Genomic DNA, 22,388 nt, shown 5'->3' with positions numbered 1-22,388 from the left:
GGAATTATTATTACGGTCATTATGATAAAAAACGAAAAGGAGGCGTGTTACCAAATCGAATAAACCTGCTTTCTGATATGATGGCTAAATATTAATTCTATAATGATCAAATAAAATAAAATAGACTCTAAGCTAGGTTATAAAATATAAGTCATATACTAGCAACAGTTACAAAGCATTTAAAACAATTACAACAATGGGGACTATGAAAATACAAAAATTTACTTGTAATTATGGCCAACCAGTAAATACAATAATTATAAAAATAATAAAAATTTGGAAACAACAAGAAACACACTCTACAAGAAATATTCATAGTCAATTATCAAAATTATTTTTCTGTTATTAAGAATTTAAATATTAAAGATAGACAATTACTAACGTGAGTAATAACATCAATAATAACCAGTGATACTGTTTCATTATAATTCCTTTGAAAGTTAATTATTATCATCATTATTATTATTCACATTATTCATATTAATATTATTATTATTATTCATATTATTATTACTATTATTATTATTGTTATTATTATTATTATAATAACAATAATAAAACATCATTATTAACATTATTAAGAAGTTACATCGTGTTACTATTATTGCTTTAAGAAAGATTAAAACTATGCCATTCAGATTTTTTCATGTCTTCAGAATGATGTGGAGCACAAAAATAACTCTTATCTATTTCAACAAAAACAACAACAAAAAAACCCAACAAAAATTATTTTCTTCTCTCTCCCTCTCTCTTTTTTGGAGGGGAGGGGGTCGGCTGTATTTACTATATTTATCAAGCGCTGACAAATGTTTCCTCGTGCACGCTGGGCTCATTGTTCACAATCAGAAGCTAATTTTATATTTACAACACATTCTCCATCATTTTAAGTGAAACTATCCGCAATGACAGACTTCACACATGAGGTCTTAATTGAATGCTGTTGAAATTAATGTGTAAAGAAAATATTTATATTTTACTTAGGCTTAACATTTGTTAACTTGAGGCCTGAACCAAATTCCTACTTTATCCATCTGTTTACACGTCATATTACAGGCCAAGAAAGAAATAAGCTGAAAGAACACAAACTTCTCATTAATAGCCAAAGTGACTGGAACAAAAAGAAAAAAGTCTCTTAAGTTTGATTTGAGGAGCAGTGATGGGTTATGTGTTCAGACATGAGCTGCAGAATCAAAGCGGTCACATTCATCTCTAATTACATTAATGTCATGTGTTGTGTCTCCCGCGTGTTTACAGAAAAAAAGCTTTTGACCTCCCATATCTACTGGCTGCATAATAGCGCAGGCTGCAGCTCGGTGTGGGCCTTTGGATGGAGAGAGAGGGAAAGAGAGAGAGAGAGAGTGTGTGTGTGTGTGAGTGTGTCTTTGTGTCAGTGTGTGCGTGGGTTTGTGTATGTGTGTCAGATACACTGCAGGCTACCGAGGCGGCATCAGCTTGAGCGAGGCATTTCTCTTTACCCCAACAAACCTTCAGGGGGCTTTTAGCATTTGTTCAGTCTGCAGTCTCTGGAAAACATCTGATTCATTTTTTAAGCAGTCCCAGATGCTGCACAGAGTGTGAGAGTGTGTGTGCACGAGAGCGTCAGTGTGAGTTTGTCAGCGCGTGAGAATATCTGCTGTCTTTAAGAGAGGGAAGGGGAGGGAAAAAAGAAGCGTGTGGATTTTTTTAATATCACTTTTTTTAGGTATGAACGCAGCGTGCGTCTCATACTGCGATATGACATCGATGGATTCATATTATAGCACTTCTACTGCGCAGGGTAGGGACCACCAGGCAAACCCGTTCAGGACTTTCCCAAACACTGAAACCAAATACAGCCCCACGTTCATCCCGGGGAAAGGGCAGCCGTACGGAGAAAAGCCCCGGAGTCCTTTCCAGCCGGAGTGCCAGTCTTTGGATGGCGCAGAGGAGGGCGCATTCAACAAGTCCTACCAGCTCTTCATGCAGAGACCGAGCTGCAAAACTCCGCCTGAGGGAGGCAAGCTGCACCCGGACAGCGGGCTCAACGGGACGCTTCTATCCTGCTATGGTGAGTGCGCACGAGAGAGGCACAAACGAGGCGACACATCGGCTTTGTGTTGAACGGAAATGCATGACACAAGGGAACATTTGCAAGTAATAACGGGAAGAATAATGGTCCCATGCGTAATAGGCTGCAGCATCTGAAAGTTACTAAGTCTGTGTGCGAGGAGCGCAGAAGGGAGAGAGAGAAAGAGAGGGGGACCCAGCAGGGAACCAATCAACAAACTTTAAAACTGAAGGATCTGTGAAATGAATTCATATTTCAACAAAAAGAAAGCAGTTTCCCATAAAAAAAACTGACGAGAGACGTCTGCGCTCTGGCAACAGAAATCTAAAAATGGGACTTTTTACGCACCAGATTGAACATAGCTCATATGTTGCATAACATCAAACCTACAGAAATTATGATACGGTGTGCAAGAAAGACGCTGAGGAATTATTGACTCGAATTAGTTTTAAAACGCAATTATGAATTAAGTTGAATAATATTTTCAGCAAAGTTTGTAATCTTGCTCAAAGTATCCAAATACACCTCCCATCATTTTCAAGGTTTGTGTTTTGATTGAGGAGTACTGAAGTTACTACTAAATCATATAGCATATGCCTACAAACATATTGTGTTCATATAATTTCACATACACTTACGGGATTTAAATCACTGAAAACACGTTCACTTCCCAGGACAAAGCGACAAATCAAAACGGCTGGCAGCTCCTCTCTGGTATTGATCAGTTCAACAGTACTCCTGATTTTAACACATTTTTTAGATTTATTCCTCCATGACCATTTTGTCTCCAGCCTCTGAGACACCCAGAAAATCCATGCGCAATGAGGAGAAAAGGAAGAAAGTTCGTTTTAAAGCGGGCTGTTTTAGGTGGCACCTCTACCACAGGCCCAGCAGAGTTTTGTTTACAAGTATGGACGGCTGGCGCTATTTCTCCTACAGAACGAATCAGATTTATTTCATGAATGGCTGCACCTGTAGGCCAAAACTGCACAATTTATCCACCATTAAAGCATATTAGGAAAGCAATTAAATTATTAAGCGACTATCCAGGCGCCCTGGCAAATTATATCGTGCTTAACTAAAAGCTTTAAAGCTTCTGGGTCACCGTGTAATTCGTTGTAAAACTTGTTTACAAAATACAGCCCGTTTTTCTGTCCAGTTTGCTAAGCATTATGAATTTTACATCATACATTACATGACATTGAGTATTAAATAAAAGAGAAATACATTATGGAAAGCAGAGTTGAGCCAACCCAGGCCGAAAACCCACAAGTCATAGTGCAAAAATAAACTTTCAAAGCTTGTAGTTAAATTGGTAGAGCCACTAAAAATCATTTATTGACGAGCTGAACATTGAGCGTTCTCTTCATTTCAGGTCTTTATGTTTATCATAAAGCGGATTTTACAGAAGAAAATATCCGTATGGTTGTATTTAAAATTGGGTGTCAATCGAAATTTATACGCAGCAAAGAAACATATTTTTGCATCGGCACCAGGCTTTCGGTCACGGGCAGAGAGCAGCTCGGTAAAAATTAGATGAACGCTGTTCACATACGTCACGCTAAATGGTTATCTTGTTTTAGTTAAATTTAGCATTAGTTGTTGGCTCGTGTGGAATTAAACTGCCCTGATTCTGTTCAGTGAGACCAATTACAGCTCGGCCTGCAGTATAACTCTTTTTTTCAGTAGCCACTCGACGCGCAGCCAAAAAAACATCCACAAAGTGAAAAGTAATCTGTTTTCCTGAGAAAATCTGGAGGCACTCTTTACTCCAAGCTGATCTGTCACTTTTTTTTTCTCAGAGCCTGAAAGTTTGCCCAAACAGACCGGAGCACCCCTGCGCTGAAGTTTGAATCGATTTGGCACGTGCATTGACAGAGCCGTTTAAACACCGTCATTAAATGCAACATGCCTCCCCTGAGGGGAGCTGCGCACTGTTGTTATTGAAAATGTTGCAGCCAGATGAAGGCATCGTGGCTCCGGGGAGGATACTTTGGGGTTCTGCCAAAGCCTCAGGCGTCAACAGGCTTGTGCTCCAATGTGTGGTCCTCAATGGGAGATATATTGCTCAACGCTGAAGCTTTATCTCCGTCGTGATGACACTGAAAGTCAGCGCGAGCCCAGAGGGAGTTTTCTGTGTGGCAACTTCAGCTAGAACACTGTTTAGATGGCAACACCACATTCTCGTCTGGGTGTCAATGACACAAACAAAACAGGGTCTTGCTGCATAAAAATTACGTACAAAAAAGGATTGAAAAATTTAGCTGTAAATATGTGTGTTGATACAAAAATGGTCACTTTCTTCAGAAATTACAAGGTAGAAATATGAACTTTATGTGTTTCTTCAAGTAAAACAGGTTTTTGATGCATGCTTTCTAATTTCCCTTTAATTTCATAAATATATTTTGCAAATTATTTCTCGAACATTCCTGTATTCCAATGTACAGCAAGCAATCTACTTGAATTATTTTACCACATCTGTGTTAGAGAAGTTTCAAGTTTTAGAAATTCCTGCAGATGTTCCTATTTAATCCATACATTCACAGAAAAATAAATTTGTGCATGTATTCAAGAATTATTTTAGATTACAAATTAATCACTATAAACAGTATTCCATTCCTGAGAACGCATGAACACATTTTTGTGCACAGTAGTGTCAGGTTTGATGTTCAGCGGTGAGACTGTCCCACAGCGATGTAGGGATGGAGCCGTCTACCTGCTCACACAGCGATGAATGAAATAAAGCCCCCCCTAGCTGATGGAGAGCTGAGGAATGCAGGTCAGCGCTGCAGGAGAGGTCGGCATTAATCTGAGGCAGATGTGCATTACTGGCTCCTATAGTTATTATTCATACTCCCCAAACATCACAACTCTCAAAGCTGCAGAGAGTCCCTGAGATGACAGAGTGGGACTGGTTTACATAACCCCGTCTCCACAATACCTTGTACAAATAAGCAGTGAGTCAGAAATGGACATCCAGATTGGGTAATGATTTGAGGGACTCGGGGGAATGAGAGGGATTCTGGGAAGGCCGCACGTGTGTGAGGGACTGTTTACATGCTTATGCTTCACTGAACTCTGCTCTTAACATTTTTTAATGAATATGCTAACTTGGATTCAAAATTCATGTATTTTTTGTTTCCCCCTCAATACAGATACATTTTTGCATAGAGAGACAAAAATGAACATCTAAACAAAATATGATCATGCTTTCTTTAGGAATATACAAACATGTGAGGCACTATCTGGAAAGCAGACATCATGAATGCAGGCCTGTGGTTGATACTCCCATGCAGTGTAGTTTTTATGTGAGCTACAGTCCTCGCTGTTTGCACTGCATCCTCTTCGACTTTTTCTCACAAAATAACAATTTAATGCAAATTGCGTACAGCTTGGACAATTCTTTGTTCCTCCTGTCAGTGGGAAATCAGCGCATCCTGTAATATGTAAAACATTTTTCTAGACTGCACAAAAACCAAAACAGGACCCCCTAAAAAAGGTCCTGGCACGGTTTTAAAAGCGCCCTGTCAAAATAAAGCTCTCCAATATATGTTTAAAAGGCTGTGGGAAGTGATGTAACAGGATATGCATGTCCTGATGACTAACACATTGTGTCCATGTTAACAATAAGCGAAAGCCAGAATGACACCTGTGATGGTGCCGGCGTGCGTCTGTGAAGCAGAACAAATCAGACAGAGTACTGAATGTTTGAAAGGATGAATTTCTGACTTAAAAAATGTGACAAAGCTGCAGCAATCTGCCTGCCATAGCATGAGAGGACACATGGAGGATTAAACTCTCAGGACAGTGTTAAAGGAACTTGAAAGTATGTCTCTTGCTCCCGCTGTCATGCAGCTTGAACAGCATGCGTTGACTTTGTCTGAGCCTGAGAAAGGTAACTCTCACCCGCTAACCCAAACCTGCACGAAGGCCACAACAAAGACATGATTTGGAAACTTTAACCTGCTGGTGCAGATTTGGTTTAGTGCCTTCTGTGTCATGACTTTCATCAGTTTAATAATTGGAGTATTAGCATCATCTATTTTTTATGTGAGAGTCTCAGAATGGCACATCATTTGGCCACTCTGAAAAGTGCTATGGTTGGAAAAGGGAAATAGGCTTGTTGACTAAAAAGAGCACACTTGTGAAGATTGGAAAATCCATGTAAAACAATATTTTGCTTGCAGCAGATTATTTTAAATGTTGATTTAAATTTCAAAACATGAAAAAAGAAGATAGTCAGCTTTATTATCATGGCATTGTTTGCAAAACAAACTGATGCCTCTTCATGCTCTAACAATGCAAAAAGACTTTGTGAAATGTGATTTTAATATACAGCAGGAATGTGATTGAGAAATAAACTCGCAAACGACAACTAATATTCTGCAATTCTTAGCTTTTTGGTGCTTCTTTGATTATCTAGTTACTGCATTTGCATCATACATTTTCCTGCGATGTTTTATTTTCCCTTTCACATGTCTACACTTCTTTTTCAAAACCAGTCATTGGAAATATTTTACTTCCTCTTTTTCCCCCGGTATCTCCCTAAAATTCTTGTAAAATCCTAAACATTTTGTTTCCTTTGATATGAATCTGCAAGCCGCACCTGAAGGTATTCTGACAGTAGTGAGGTCATGATCGTGTCAATTTATCAGGAGCTGAGGCTGAGCAGACAGATTTTTTTTTTTGCTTTCCCAGGGAATCTGAATTCCTTCGTGAGCCGCTGGCATACATCTCTCCTCAGGAACATCTGGGAGCCTCCCTTCCTCTGAGGAAACAACAGTCAACATCAGGTCTTAGACTGAGCTGCAGGAAGAATAAAATAGCCTCAAGCATGTCTGCGGACCAGAAGTGAATGTAGAGTCAGAAGTCACCAAAGCCAATGGAATATTTGACTGTTTTTGGCCCATATAAGGTGTGATAAGTGGAGAGCAGTTGTAACACACTAACGTCAGGTTTCAGGACGGACATTTCAGAGCACTTTGTTTAAAAGCATTCCCTTCTCTATTTAGTGTTTGGTCATTAACCCTTCCCCAGGTTACTAATTTATAGTGTTTCTTTTATTTGGCTTCACTTGACCCTCTTCGTCCCTTTCCATAAAAACTGAGAGGGTGCCCTGTTGCTTTACAACCAGTTTAATTACACTTTGATGTTTCCTCTCTGTTTTCAGGAGTGATTAAATTGCTGACCCTAGTAAACATGTGACCTCAGCTAACTGAAGAGGTCTGCAGCTTGTCACACACTCACTCTGGCAAATTGCAGGATCAACCTGGTGATTTTTCGATGCATTTGTGTGCGCACACACATCGATGAATGCTGAGGAGAGAACAAGTCGAAAACACATTCCTCTCAATGCCAGAAAAGCTGGAGCCAGCGCAGTGGAATCTTGGCTCTGGAAAGAAAGCAGTGTGTGATGGTTGTGTTCTGCAGAGCTGGTGCAGAAAAGACAGCTCAGCATGCGGGAATACTCTGGGATGTTTGTGGCAGAGGATTCTGTGTGGTTAGCGTGACAGAGAAAGAGAGATGAGCATGGAGAAGCAGACAAGAGAAAGATGTTGCAGATTCTGGTGATGATAAAAATCTGTTTAAGGCTGAGCAGTTGAAACAAATAGGTTGACAACAGTACTTATTAGTATTTCTGAGTATAAGATGAAAGACGGGTGTCTCTTCTTTCTGGTTAGTGAACAAAAAGCCACCAGGGCTGTCAGAAAAGCTTAGCTGGGCTCAAAGGTTAGAAACACTGGGAACTGGACTTGCCAAGTTCTGCTGGGGTCACAAAATCAGTCCAGTACCTCTGATGTTCAGGATGACTCTTGTTTTTGTAATGAGGGAAAAACTATTGACCTGCTGGATGCTTCCAGTCTTTATGAGTCCAAAACCAGAGGAAAAAAAATCTTGAGAACTGCCCACTGGGCTGTGTTTCCAGACGTCAATCAGGGGAGGAACAGTTAGTCCATTTTGAATGCCACAGTTAGAAAGAGTTGTACAACATTATTAAGGTGGAAGCAGCGTAGACCAGTGGTTAAAAACTGTTTCATGTTTGACAAATTATTGTAGCTCATCGCAGATTAGACTAAAAAGTTCCTATTCTTCCGAAGACGTTTGTAAAAGTCATAAAAATGTAAAAAAAAAAAATTGTTCCAGTTTTTTGGGTCAAGACAAGAAATATGGATGTCAGCTCAAAAACTACAAGTTTAACGAATAAATATCTTTTGCAATGAGCTAAGCTAATGGTAGCTAAACTTTAAGCTAAACTATAACTTAGAATTTTTCACTACAACTTTAAGACAGAGATGTTTTTATGGCTAAAGATTCACTTCTAACTTTCATAGACCTTTTCAGAAATTTATAATCTACTAATCTTTTTAACAGGAACTTAAATTCTGGCTGACAAACTAGGTAACCCCCAGAAAACTGTCAAAATGTAGTGCAAGTTATGTAACATGGATTAGTGTTAGCAAAGCTAGCACCATTAGCCTTTGGTCCTCCTTCTCCATGTCCTTATGGCTGTGCTGGTTACACGCAATCGAGTCATTATACACCAGATTTACCAGACACAGTCTATATACAATCTGGTCTGCATTTTCTACATTGAGTCACTGCCAAACTGGGCGGTACACCTGATATCATCAAGCGGTAACCGGTCTGAATAAACTGTTGTTCTTCAAGGTTTTGCTTGAAGCTGGCCGCAGAAAGACAGTTAACCACAAACAAAAAAGATATTGTTTTGCAGCCAGGTTTAATAAAATAAAATAAAATAAATAAATTTGCGCCTGTATCGTTTGTTTCTCTGCTGGACACACTGTATGGAGGGTGAATATTTTTAAACTCTACTACTAAAGTTTTTAAACTTGCAAGTTCACACGTGCAAGGGCATGGCTGAGTTGACTGCCAGGCAAGAACCATGTAGCTTTCTAGAAAGGGGCCAAAGACCCACCTTTTTAGCCTGAACCTGGACAAAAATAGGTTGGGTTTAGCATTTCTGACAACAATGGGCTTCAAACCTCTGTATCAGAAACAAATGGGTGACATCATGGAGACTATGTGTCTATATCATACAGTCTATGAAAATCATCCATCAACTCTGATTGCTTACATCATAGTAGAAAATTACAGTATAGGATGGCAGTGATCATTAATGGGAGCATCAGCCCTGGGTGGTGGCAGAAGTCTGATTTTAGACACAACTTTCAATCAGCAGTTTGAGCCCACAATAACACAACTCTGATCTTTCTTTAACCGACTTGTTCTTCGGGGGCGAACCAGTCAAGGTGATTACACTCAGCCATTTAGCTGTCTCAACATGCACATCCTCTAGGGGTGCACCGATCACAATCTTCTGGTTGATCACCGATTTTTAAAAAGCCTGACCTGCTGGTACCGATTTGGGCCGATACCAATTTTTGTTTTTTATTTTTATAACTGACAGCATATACCTTCAATGTTCCAGTCTCATTTTATTGAAAATCATTGAACAATACATGTGAAACAAAATCTTCATGTTTTAACTTAAATAAGCGATAAAGTGTCCTGAGTTTTAGGTCTCAGAGCAAAAAGCAACAATGGCTGGCTGTTAGACCTTCCCGTAGATATATAAGATCAGTTTCATATGCAAGGACGGGTCGATCACTGATCCCCAAAATTACGGAAATCTGCACCGATTGATCGGCGGACTGATAGGTGCATGTCTAACATCCACGATTGTTAGTGATACAATTCTGTATAAAACATTTCCACCCACTAACCCACCATCCTCCAGTCCCCCCATCTGTGCACCCACTGCCTCACCGGATATATGCAGTGCTCAGTGGAATAATTTCATTTTCTCTCCCTGATGCAGATGCCATACAGGAACCTGGACTTGACCTGCCTTACTTCTTAACATTGCAGCCCTGGGCTAGAATGAAAATATTGCACAGTGCTTTAACATAAGGGGCCAGCGCAGGGGTTGGTGATGTCAGAACATCTGCCTGCGTGGAGACTGTAAGAGAGTCTGACAGGTGGGCTGCAGTGATATGAGGTCATGAACTCCAGCTGGGCGAGCTGTGCGGTTCCATTAGCATCGCGGTCAGGGCAGGTCTGAGCCAGAGAGCAGGAGGGCTGCTGCAGCACCGGGAGGATGACTATTGACATTTCATTGTGGGAGACACTCGCCAGAGGAGCACTAATCCATGAAAACAAACATGCTTGTTGCAGACAGCCTCCGCCTAGCTTCATCACTCTGAAACTATTTAGTCATCTTACTTACCACTAAAACACTTGGCTCAGTGACTCACCAGTGCCACAAGGAGTCAACTCTCTTTCCCATGTCGCACTGGGTTACTGAGAATGACAGGAGGCTGTTACTGACATTACTCATGGCAAAAATATAAAGTGACGTTTTTAAACGCTTGCACATACCTATTAAATTTATTGTCCTAAAACTAATCTTACTCAAAGTCAGTGTTGTTGGACAGAAGTGTGTTGTTTTACACCACACTTAAATGCCAGTTTCTTTGCAGGGAGGGGACGATCCTGTGCTGGTTTCAGACCAATTCAGCCAGGACGGCATGCCCATACGCAGGAAAGGCAAACAGAGCAGCTGACAGAGCACACTGTTCTCACCAGCCAGCAACCAGAGCCCTTCAGCTTATTTATTCACACTGATGTTTGTTTATTGGAGGAGAAGGGACAGCTTTCTTCATCTCCTAAAAGGAAACAAAAAAGCCAGCGAGCGCTGACAGAAACAGAGCGCGGTTTGTCGCAAAATGGTCGCTCACGGAATTGAAAGTGACAAACACAATGTTGTTTACATCTAAAGGGAGGCAAGGCTGTGCAGTAAAGCTATGTTAGCCTCATACACAAGGCCTGCCTTACGCCGGCTGGGGAGAAGGAGCAGGTTTTCTGCGTGGCTCGGGTTTCAGGTGGCGTGATTGAGAGATGTGAGGCAGAGGCCTTTAAGGGTTGTGTCACAGGTCTCGCCAATGTGTTGTGACACACCTTTCAAACAGAAAACGACATTTCTTCTCTGCCACTTTGAGACTTGCTGCATTCAGACAAGGTCTTTGAACCTTCAACATAAAACATTACAGAGGTGATGTAAGCTTGAGGTAGATGCCATTTCATGTGGATGTTTGGGAATGTGATGATGAGCAGACACATTTGCTGCCCTGAACGTGAGGCACCATGGTTTTATTCAGCCACATTTTAAACAAAGTGCTGCTCTGTTGAATATTCCAATTATGGAGTAGTAACAGTAATTACAGGACTTCTATTGACAACATGTGTCGTTCATTTTTCCGATCTAAAATGCTCAGAAAGTTGTTTTTAATAGCCTGCTAGAAAATAATATTATTACAGTAAAAATATGATTTATATTATCTGTGAAACCACACCAGGGGGAATTAAACTGTTTTTCTCTTCTAAAATTTCACATTCAAAAGCCAAAAAACCAGTACATTAACCGAAACCAAATCTCTTCAATGTATTTTAACAGACCCACAGAGTTATATCTTAACCAAAATCTCCAATACACGTTTTATGAGGTTTTTGAGCAGCACTGCCAATCCACATCACAGAAGAGTAGCTGCACTCCAGAGATCTTGTGTTGGACTCTCATGGAGTCAAGGAGCGTAGGAAAGATCTACCAAAAGAATAATAAATAAAATTGATGCAACAGAGATGAAAATGTTTTAATTTTTATGTCCAAACACAGAAAAACTATATAACCTCTCAATTTTACATATTCCACAATGCTAAGCATCTTTCATTGGATGCACTTCTTTCCAACATGACAGCATCTCTTTGCAATACAAGCTATGTGTCAAGCCTTTTTGTCAAAAGCCAACTTTAACTGTATTTGACTGACTAAACAAAGAACAAAATCAACAGACTGACCGTCATCTCTGTATTTGATCTCCTTCTTAATCTATTTCTAGGAAAAGACAATGGTGGCCTGACAGAGTCAGAGTTGCCCCAAAACGTCGACCCTCCTGGGATGGAAGGCAGCTACCTGAACCTGAAGGTCCCTGGCGAGAAGGGGCAGAGCGAGCGGCCAGGCTCGGACCTTTCCAGCCCCCTGGACAAGAGCGAGGCTGAGAGCAACAAAGGCAAGAAGAGGCGCAATCGCACCACATTCACCAGCTACCAGCTGGAGGAGCTGGAGAAGGTCTTCCAGAAGACGCACTATCCAGATGTTTACGCCCGCGAGCAGCTGGCACTGAGGACAGACCTGACTGAGGCTCGCGTGCAGGTGAGAAAAAACAAACACCCTGAATTTAGTCGAGGTAGCCAAAGCTTTTAGCTTCAACAAAATTTATCTCGGAGTCATAACCTCTTTAATTTTGATCTAAGAAGGTCTGTATCATCAACTCCTCCAAAACTGTGACTAGCTGTTAAACAAATCATTTCATGGTTAAGTTTGTTATAGAACTTGCAAAAATGAACTAAAAGCCCCAGAAAAACACGGTGTTTGGGTTCAAATGAGTGCTTTCTAAGGCAGGTTTATCTCAGTTGTTGGAAAGATTCATGCGGTTGAGGTTAAACGAAAAGAAATTCAAAATATTGGGCTCTAATATTAAAATCAGATGTCTTTTTGACTCAAACATCTCTCCAAAACACCTCCATGAAAACTGTGTCACTTCAAATCCTGACACCTGACCTCTTCCTTCCCAATCATGAAAATTTCCCAACCACAGCAAAGCTTTGTCCTTTATGAAAGTTTGCTGTTTTGCAGATGACTGAAGCCGTTCTTTGTTAGGACACTCTCTGCGTTGTTGTTTGACTGCACTCGTCCATGTTTGCATGCTAATAATCACTCTGGGAGCGTTAAAAAAAGAGGGCTGGGAGAGTTCAGACTGGCTGTTTGACAGAAATTGTTTCGGAGCAGCAGACAGCAAGGCCTATTGTTCTCCATCTCTCTTTCTGCCTGCCAGGTTTGGATCAGAGTGGGATGGGTGGGACGGAGGGAATACTCTTAGCTCTTACATGCTGCAGGCTCTGCAGAGGGGTCAGGGGTCAAGGGTTTCTCCCTCACACTACTGTGTTTAAACTGCTTCATCGCACAACTGTGCAGGCACAGAGGGAAAACATGGGAAAAAAAGAAAAGTCATCAAAGCTATTTGGCGAGGATATAAAAAACACTTTGAGATGCCACTTTCAATTTCCACACACAGTCCAGGACACAGTCAGGGACAGAGAACCTGGTCTGGTCCTTGTGGTGGTACAGTGAAATAAGTACATTCATGTTGCGTTCACACGGGCCCATCCATTCCCCAGATGAATATAATTACCTCCCTCATCTGACAGTCTCTGTTGAGTCACTGTGAGGTTTGACCCATACTTCTCAAATCAGACCCTAAATATGCACGCAATCAAGACTAAAGCCCACAATTTCATCTGAAGGTCCATCAAGACAAAGTCCAGGGATATCCAATTGTTGAATATCAAGGGGCACTCCAGGCTTGGCAAGCGATCGGTGAATCCTTTTCATCTCTGAAACAACAGCCATTGAAAGTCAGAGTACAGATGGTTTCTGCCAGTGTCAGGGTCCTACGGTTTCATCCTCAGCTCCATGATCAATGTCCTCATAAAGCAGGGCTGCACTTTTGCACAATCCCATATGCGACTTCTGCTACCACTAGTTTATTTAGCACAATTAGTTCTCAGCCTCGGACTTGAACCTCAGCACACAGCCTTCTTTCTCCCTTTTTATGGAGGAGGCGTCTGTGTGTAAGTGAGTGCCCAGGCAGTCTATCAATCGCCGCCGTCCTGGATGACAGAGATGAGGTGAGACGGCTGGACTTCAAAGCCGTGGTTGGAGCTGTGCACTCTGCCCTCCCTCTTTCCCTCTTCCTCTCTCACTCGGCCTGCTGGCTCCAGAGCATAAATAAAGCTCTTTAATGGCTCTGTAAGCTGCCTTTTGCTGTCAACGTCTTTAGCAATTACTGTATCACCACCAAGCACTTTGAGCTCTGAGAGCGCGGAGCCACCTTCCTCACAGATGTCTGTTTGGGGAAAATCAACGAGGATTGTAAGTGTTTGCAGTTGGTAAATATGGTCCCTTTTCAGCGTTTCACAGAGGAGGGGCCACTTTTGATCAATATGAGTGACAATAACAATTCTCCAAGTTAATTGAAATTCTACTTGTTCAAAAACATCACTGGTTTTCTTTTCTAATGAAGCTCGACTTTTAGAAGTTTGGGAATAAGAGACGCAGAGCAGCAAAGGACACATCTGACTTCATAATGTTCCCTGAATGATCTCCTTGCCAAACTATTTGGCTTCGCTCTCATTCCTATTGCCGTTCAAAGGCAAAGCAATGGAGAGCAAACCCTCTGTGAAACATGACACACTCAGTACTCAGAGACCAAGACAAGGGGCACATATGAGCTCAGGCATTGTTTGCTTGTTTAGAGAAGGTTCCAGTAAGTGTGCGAGAGCCACTGGGTCCACAGAATGCATTTGTTAGAGACAGATTCTAAATTTTGTATACAACATGGTATGTAAATGTGTGTGTTTTCTGTGTGTGTATGTGTATGCTCGGCCGGCTGCTCTTGTCTGCACGCCTCCGAAAGGTCAGAGAGGTTAGCTGCGGAAAGCCAAGGGCTTAGGCGTCAGGAAATTAAACATGAAATGAAAACAAGCTCCAGTTTGAACATTCTCCCATCTCACTTTCCAATATCCCCACTTCCCCTCGGTGACTTAAAAGGGAGGAGGGAGGAGAGAAAGAGACATGGAGGGAGAGAAGGGGTCGGCAGAGGGGTGAGGGGCTGGAGAGAAAGAAGAGGCTGAACTTGGGCAGCAGGGTGGGAGTGCAAGGAAAAGATTAAGAGAGGAGGATAAAGGCGAGTTATGTTAAGCCATCACAAAAGAGATGATAGGTCCTAAACTGATGGAAGATTAACTTTAAAAAGGAAGGTGGAGATTTGAAGATTCCTCCTGTGTTATATGTTAGATGTGAGTCACAGAGCTTTTCCGGACATGTCCTCATGACTTAAAGACTGAACATGTTGAGCAGCGATGACTCAAAGAAGAGTAATGTATATGACCAATCTCCAAATGACACAACACACCATGACAGACAGTAAACAGTCTCTGTTTGGTTAGGTTGAGTAGGAAACCATGGTTTGAGATGAAAAAGGAGGATTGTTATAACATGAGTAAAGTTAGCTGATGTGAGTTGGGTATAGGGCTGGGACGATATGCTATTCTCACGATTTTCGATTAGATCTAATTACGATTACAATTTTTGGGGTGCTGATTCAATTTAAATTGCAATTCCTTGATATTTACAATTTTTGCAACCAGACTATGTGAAGAAGTTAAATTATGATGATGATGTCTACAGACCATCAGGAGCCATATTTTCCAATAAAATGCACATCACATGAGTCAGAGACAAACATTTCACCCTCTGCTGGAGAAAAGTGGTAACTTATTTTCCCATCCAGTTCATAAAAAAATACTGAAATGAAAAATTTGAATTTGAAAACAAAAATGGATTTTTGACAAACAATTCTGATTTTGATATTGTCAAACAAAACATCCTGAAATAGTATGTTGCTTTTGTTGGTAAACATATTTTAGTGTCACAGAAGACAGGAGCAAGGATCTCCTGGGTCCAAATGTTGCATTTGACTTTCTCAATCTTGATGCATCATCGCCTGAAGTTATAATCACAGCCAAAGTTGGTGCACGCAACAACCAAAGTAATTAAATTACTCAACTTACATGCATGAGACATAAATGTGTATTTTTGGATCACTGAACTTCAAAATCAGTATCAGGTAGACTAGTCAGACAAGCATGCGTTTCTTTAATCTTGATGACTGCTGAATTTGTAAAGTTTGTTATTATCAATCACTTATTGATTCTGTGTTTAAAACTCAGGGTTTTATTTTGCATTTCCAAACAGTTTCAAGTAGGATAGCACAAGAGTTGGAAAATTCTAGTAATTTAAGCTTGGAACTGTGAGAAATTTTCAGGCTTTTGTTGCCGTCAACTTAAGTGAATTTTTCTACAAGTTTTCAGGAAATGTTGTAAGTTTTCAGGGTTTTTCCCGATATCAACTTGATTTGAAAATATTGCATTAGAGTTATTTACATGCATGTCTGCTTATAAAAATTGTTTCATATTTATTTAAGTATATGACCAGATAGGTGCAATTAATATAAAATTCCCTCAAATTCTGTTATGACGTCTTGTTCTGATTGAGCGTACTCCATGGGTCTGTGGTAAATCACACACTACAAAACAGAGCTCTGTTGACTTTTGAGATGCATCGCTGCACCTGCATGCTTAGCTCATCGACAGCTCTAACTTGAGGTATTTTGGGGATATTTTAATTCTGTTTGATGCGAAGTACATGTTACTTTTGAGTCAATAACAGGGCTGTCTTGGAGTTTTCAAAATCAAATGTTTTGTTTTCCTTCATGGTGCAGAAAGAAGCCATTCACTTTGCAGCTTAGCTGCCAAAGCTATTTGTTGCTGGCAGCAACAAATAAGCACCCAGCGTACAACCCTAATGTTAATACATCACCTGATGTTTCCTGGAATTTAAAGTCAAACAAAAGGCGCTTTTGATGTTTCTAATGAACAAAAAACCTCTGTTGCCTACACCAGTGATTCTCACAGTGGGGTTCAAGGACCCCCAGGAGTCAGGGGTCTGTGGAGTAATTTAAAAATGGTTGTAAAAGTGTGCAATATCATTGAAAAAGCATATCAACAAACTGGGATCTCTTGTAATAAAATGAGCTATTTTTTTTTTTTTACAATACACCTGCCAAATTTAGTTTTGCACCATGAGATCAATTCTGGTTTGATCGTGAAATGTCGATCACTTCATAGTTCACAACGATAGAAAAAACAAAACCTCAAAACACTTTGGAACCAACATTTTCTCAAAGGTCACAGAATTACTTAGAAAGCATAAATGTGGCCTCATTCTTTTGTTGCAAACTACTTCATAGCACACGTATTACATTGTATTTTTATGCTCATCAATGTTACAATAATGAGAGGGTGTTAGGAACAGTGTCTTGCCTGAAAGGGGTCCATGGGCTATGGAAGTTTGAGAATCCCTGGCGTACACGACAAACAAGATCTTTATTTTGATCCATACTGAATGATGCTAGAATCTACTAATCAAGAGAATAACTATGACCACAATTATGCACTTATCGGTACATTTTTAAATTCAATCAAAAAAGATAGTGTTTGATCATGTTGCAAAATTTGACCTCAATATCTGGGCTACAACCTTACATATGGTTAAAAACTTATGTAAGTGTGCTGGTTGTTAGAAGAGGTTTTGAAGATCATATTTGTTGTAAAAAAGATCGATTCATCTTACAGATACCGTTTTGTCATTATTTAAAGGAGCTCCATCAGAGCCATGCATTAGGAGCACAAACCAGGTTGACATTTGGCTTTTGTGATGAGGTCTGTGGTTGGAAACCGAGGATGTCATGAGCTCACAATACCAAAGAAAAACCCTAAACAATAATAGACTCACAATCCTCAGGGGGGTCATAACAGAGACCCTAAGCCACTCTCCAAACTTATGAGATAATTCAAAGGGCAATAACCCTCACCTTGACATTGGGGTTCAGCCACAACCTCAGATATCAGTTTACAGCTCTTTGAGGGTGAGCTGTCCTCTCATCTCACCAGCTGACCTGAGGAATGTCAGATGACTTTTCTTTACGTCAGCCTCTCGCAGAAAAACAGGCAACAGCTAAACGTGCCAGAGGAAGTCCTCCCTTTGAAAATGATCCAGTAAAGGAAGAAAAGCTTTGTGTGCATGTTTAACTTATTTTATCTCATTGGATGACTTGAAGAAAATGGGTAGAGCCATGAGTGAAGATATGCAGATGGTGACTGGGGGAAATTGCATGTCAGGGACTGTGGAAACCACAAGCTGATTGGGCTGGGAATCAACCCACAACCCAAGTTTAAACCCCTGTGTCGAAGAAGATCTCTCTTTGAAGAAGTTTCTCTTTCTCTCTTGGGAGGAGAAGATTCAGACGTCCAAAAAACAGATACAGATAAACATGTAAAGACACCCACTGTCCCACTTTAATCCTCTATTCTCTTGCATGGAGATGTGACTGTTGTGTGGAAAACAAAGCGACAGCTGATGAATAAAGAAATGGAGATGGCTACTGCTGGATTATCAAAAAAAAAATTATCCTAAAATGTTGAATATCTTCATTATGAATCATTTCTTCAATCATATTTTGTTTTTGATATCAATCTTTTTCATTAGCTTTAATCTGATTGCACTAACAGGCAGATATTGCTTTGTGCTGAACTTAACGTCATAAAAATCCTCTTTCATGACAACTTCATATTGTCTTAGGTTAAAACTGACTATTGTGTTTCAAGTTAATGAACAATTTATTTGTTATAATCCAGATAACTGTTAATGGATACCAGAAAACAGAGCACAAAGATAGCATGACATCTCCAAATGTAAAAGATAATTTAGTTTGTGGAGGCACAAGAGTAAATTCTCGTATTTCAGAAGCTGGAATGATGAAAGGTTTGGCGTCTGTGATTGATTTTAAACAGATTGTTTTCCTTGGAGTTAAAATTCAGTTTAGAATTCGGCCTTTAAAAGCGTATATCTCATCAGATATTGAGGAACATGACACTAGAAGTAGAACAGAAAAAATGCAGAATAAGGGAAAAAAGACAACAAACAGGCAATAAGTGTCATCTGTGCTGTGGAAAAGACAAATGCAGAGATGACGACACTGCACAGCACCGACAGAAAACTTGCAGACTTCAGCAGAAAGCATCCAGTGAATTTCACGCTGCATATCTGCATTACTTGCTCATAAGATCCTGTCTTCAAGTCTTCACTCCTGCCCCCCTTTAATTTCTTCCACAGCTCTAGGAAAGGTGACTTAAGTAGCCTGCACTTGGTCTGTCAGCAGGTACTGAAAATACAACCTGTCTGCAAAGCAGCACAGCTATCAATCTAACAGGATGAAACTACCATGAAGAGCCTTTTTATCTGCAGCAATCAAAACTTAATAATCTCAAGGACATACCGAGGAGCGCATATTCTTGGTCAAAAGTTGAACTTCTGCTCAGTGGATGATACAGAGGGATTCCCCGCTGTATCCCACTGCGCTGACATGTGGGGGAGAGCGCACCTCTCTGAGTGATTTATGAATGGCTGCAGGTCCAGATGTGGATCTGTCGACGCTGGCAGCCTGAAGGGAGGCAGACGCCCGTGTATCAAAGGGAGGAGCTGAAACGTGCAGCACCGGGGGAGACTCACCATTTTCACATCAATAGCTCGGCGTGGACGGCACTTTAAAGACACGTCAAGTCTTAAAACCTGGGCCTTGACTTTCATGTGCTGCAGAATTTATTTGCTCCACTATCTCCGTTTTATGTGGCTGAATTTCTTACTTCGTCTTGCTCGGAGGAAGGGATGGCCTCTCTTTCAGCCAGGTCTTAAGTTTTTCCCGCAACATGAGAGCAATAAAGGCTAGCTTGGAAATGATACAAAAGTTCTGTTAGGTGGATGTTTGGCTTTCATTTTTAAGTATTTTCCTGATGTGCTGTTTTCTTTCCAGGTGTGGTTTCAGAATCGTAGAGCCAAGTGGAGGAAGAGGGAGCGCTTTGGCCAGATGCAACAGGTCCGAACACACTTCTCTACTGCGTACGAGCTGCCACTACTGACACGGCCTGAGAACTATGCACAGGTAAAGACAGGGGGAAGTAGTCAATCATAATCTCATGTCACACACTTATTAACACTTCTAAAAGCCATTTGCAATGAGTGCTTTATTTTGGCCACTTGAGGGAGCAGTGGAAACAGGTTTTGTGATCAACAATTTGAAGTTGATTTGGGAAAATAGTTAGAAAACAGAAATCAGTTGTAGATCCAGTGACAGCAAAGTAAAATGATCACTTAACTAGAGTGATGTTAATATAAACTTCTTAAGCAGAAGACTGAATGAAAAGTCTTTAAGTTTTACTGTTGGTCTGCAGGAACCTGAGGGAAATATATTGCTCTTGGGCAGCTCAATGCTGAATTATGTTCTTAAATCTGAGGTTTCTGGATCCTTCCATCTGCCATTTGAAGAGGGGAAGAGAGTGAACAGTTGGTTTTTACATTTTGTTAGATACTTTGGGAGCACTTAGACTGATCCAGGACCTCAAAGAGAACCGCAGAGCTCAACAATGATCCAACATTCATCAAGGAGGATTCTTTGTTGATTTCTTTCTTATTGTGACACTGTTTTATACATCCAAAGAGTCACTTTAGAGTACAATCACTGCTGTTTACCCACAGATCCAGAACCCTTCATGGATCGGAAGCAGCAGCGGAGCATCTCCAGTGCCCGGCTGCGTGGTGCCATGTGACTCCGTTCCCTCCTGCATGCCGCCTCACCCTCACGGTCCAGGAGGCGTTTCTGACTTCCTTGGTGTGCCAAGCCCGAGCAGCAGCCACATGGGACAGACACACATGGGCAGCCTTTTTGGAGGTCCTGGGATGGGCGGGGGAATCAACGGCTATGATCTCAATGTTGATCCAGACCGCAAGTCCTCCAGCATAGCTGCGCTGCGCATGAAGGCCAAGGAACACAGTGCAGCCATCTCCTGGGCTACATGATGTCCCAGTCTGGTTCCTCCACCCTGCCCCCATATGGCCCTCCTCGCCAGAGCAGCCATTGGCTCGAGCTGAAAGGGGTGGGAGGGAGTTTTTTCTGAGAGCACTAATGATAACGCAGGTCAAATGAACAGGGAGAGACTGGAGATAACAGAGGCTGTTATAACACAATCAAGATAACGGCTGTGACTGTGACAATCAGCAGATGCTGAAACGAGAAAAATACAAAGTGCGCGAGGAGATGTGTCCATTTTTGATTCCTTGATCTCTCAGGTCTCACTGAAACACGGGGGCTGAGTCCCTGATGAACTGGGTATCACATGATAGTGACAGGTTTCAGTTAGATAAGCAAAAAATTAAATGGTTTACAAAACACTTTCCTTGAAAACAGGAATTCAGCACCAAAAGAAACCTTATCATCTTTATTCAAGACGAATTATTTTCCTTTTTTTCCTGCTTTTCATGCCACACACTCTGCCTTATTTTTAAAAACATATAACTGACCTCCTACACTGCGTAAATGAGATTAAAAAATCCAGTTTAAGGAGAGGCCTCTCAGTGAGAGTGAGCTCAGAGACAAACAAAGTGCTAAGAGTTTCTTTTCTGTCACTAACTGCACCACTAAAGCAAACAATAATTGGTTATGAAAGAAAACATTCATTCATCTTGGACCTGCAGTGGGCTTTCATGCAAAAAAAGGACAGAGGTTGAATGCAACAAGTGAACAGAGACTAATTGAGCAAAAGCGTGGACAAGCAGACACATAGCCTGTGCCAATTTACCCCAGGAGGAAGAGGACAGCAGCCATTGGATTGGCAGCAATTTAGAACCAACGTGTCATTTCCTCCCCCAGGGCTGCCCCCACAGGTTCCCCTGCAGGGCTCAGGCCTCAGATTACAGGAAACTCCGTCTCCACAGGCAGACGAGGCGCAGCAACGCACAGCAGCAGCCTTCGACACCAACTAGCCACGCCAGTTTCAATCAGCAACCAACAGGAATAGACACAGTTAATTAGCATCAAAGTGAGCCGTCCTGGCCTGCAACACCGCACTACATCACAGTGTTCAGAGTGAGGACACACTGCACAAACAGCTCCACACGCTGTAATAATCAATTCGATAGACGAGGGCTCAGCCGAGATGACTCCTGGATTTGTTGCTCGCTCACAGGATCCGTCACATGCCAGAGACTGCAGGCCAAATCAGTGGCCCCAACCGAGCGTTCTGTAATGTTTAGGTAATGTGGTGACATTAGAGCTGGACTGCAGGAATGTGGTGAGTATGTCCAGTGATTGCAGGGGTGTCTCTGTGTGTTACCCTGCTGGAATAAGCCTGTCACCAGAGCTGGGCTGCCGGCTGAGGCTAGAGACAGGCTTCATTAGTCTTTTTGGCTGATCTCTCCATGACGCCCGCTGGGCTACATATCTGTTTTCTTTCCCCCTGTGAGGATGAAGGCAGGAGAGTTTGTTTCTGCTGCTTCTCACAAGTGGTCATTTGTTGTATGTGTGCCTCCTGTTTGAGAGTTGGACTGCAACTAACAACTGTTTTCAGTATTGATTCATGCAAAGCGAGTGAAAAATCCCAACTTATAACAATCAAATCCCTTGAAACCCAATGAGACATTTTAAAATGTCTTTGCTACAAACTGAGAGCCTGAAGAATGAGGCAGATGCATTTGGTCCTTTCGTTTGATAGTGGACAGACAGAGACAAGCCAATCACACCCACTGATC

At 41.4% G+C, this 22,388-nt stretch overlaps 1 protein-coding gene and 1 long non-coding RNA gene across 2 annotated transcripts in view; one reads left to right on the top strand and one right to left on the bottom strand.

The window, feature by feature from the left end:
- Positions 1 to 22,388, bottom strand: part of LOC141796508 (uncharacterized) — a 64,472-nt gene that overhangs the window by 26,600 nt on the left and 15,484 nt on the right. The gene's annotated exons all lie outside the window — the stretch shown is intronic.
- LOC141796958 (homeobox protein aristaless-like 4) lies at positions 1,705 to 20,660 on the top strand. Its single transcript, XM_074678307.1, has 4 exons — positions 1,705 to 2,047; positions 11,965 to 12,278; positions 19,618 to 19,746; positions 20,340 to 20,660. Exons 1-4 carry the CDS (start codon positions 1,705 to 1,707, stop codon positions 20,658 to 20,660), a joined length of 1,107 nt encoding a protein of 368 aa, XP_074534408.1.

The sequence above is a fragment of the Halichoeres trimaculatus genome, unplaced genomic scaffold, assembly GCF_033239565.1.
Source record: "Halichoeres trimaculatus isolate MK-OKI-2021-1 unplaced genomic scaffold, fHalTri1.1 fHalTri1_scaffold_10, whole genome shotgun sequence".
Lineage (NCBI taxonomy): Eukaryota > Metazoa > Chordata > Actinopteri > Labriformes > Labridae > Halichoeres > Halichoeres trimaculatus.
Note: the sequence above shows the minus strand (reverse complement) of the source record. Positions and strands in the feature narration are given on the sequence as shown.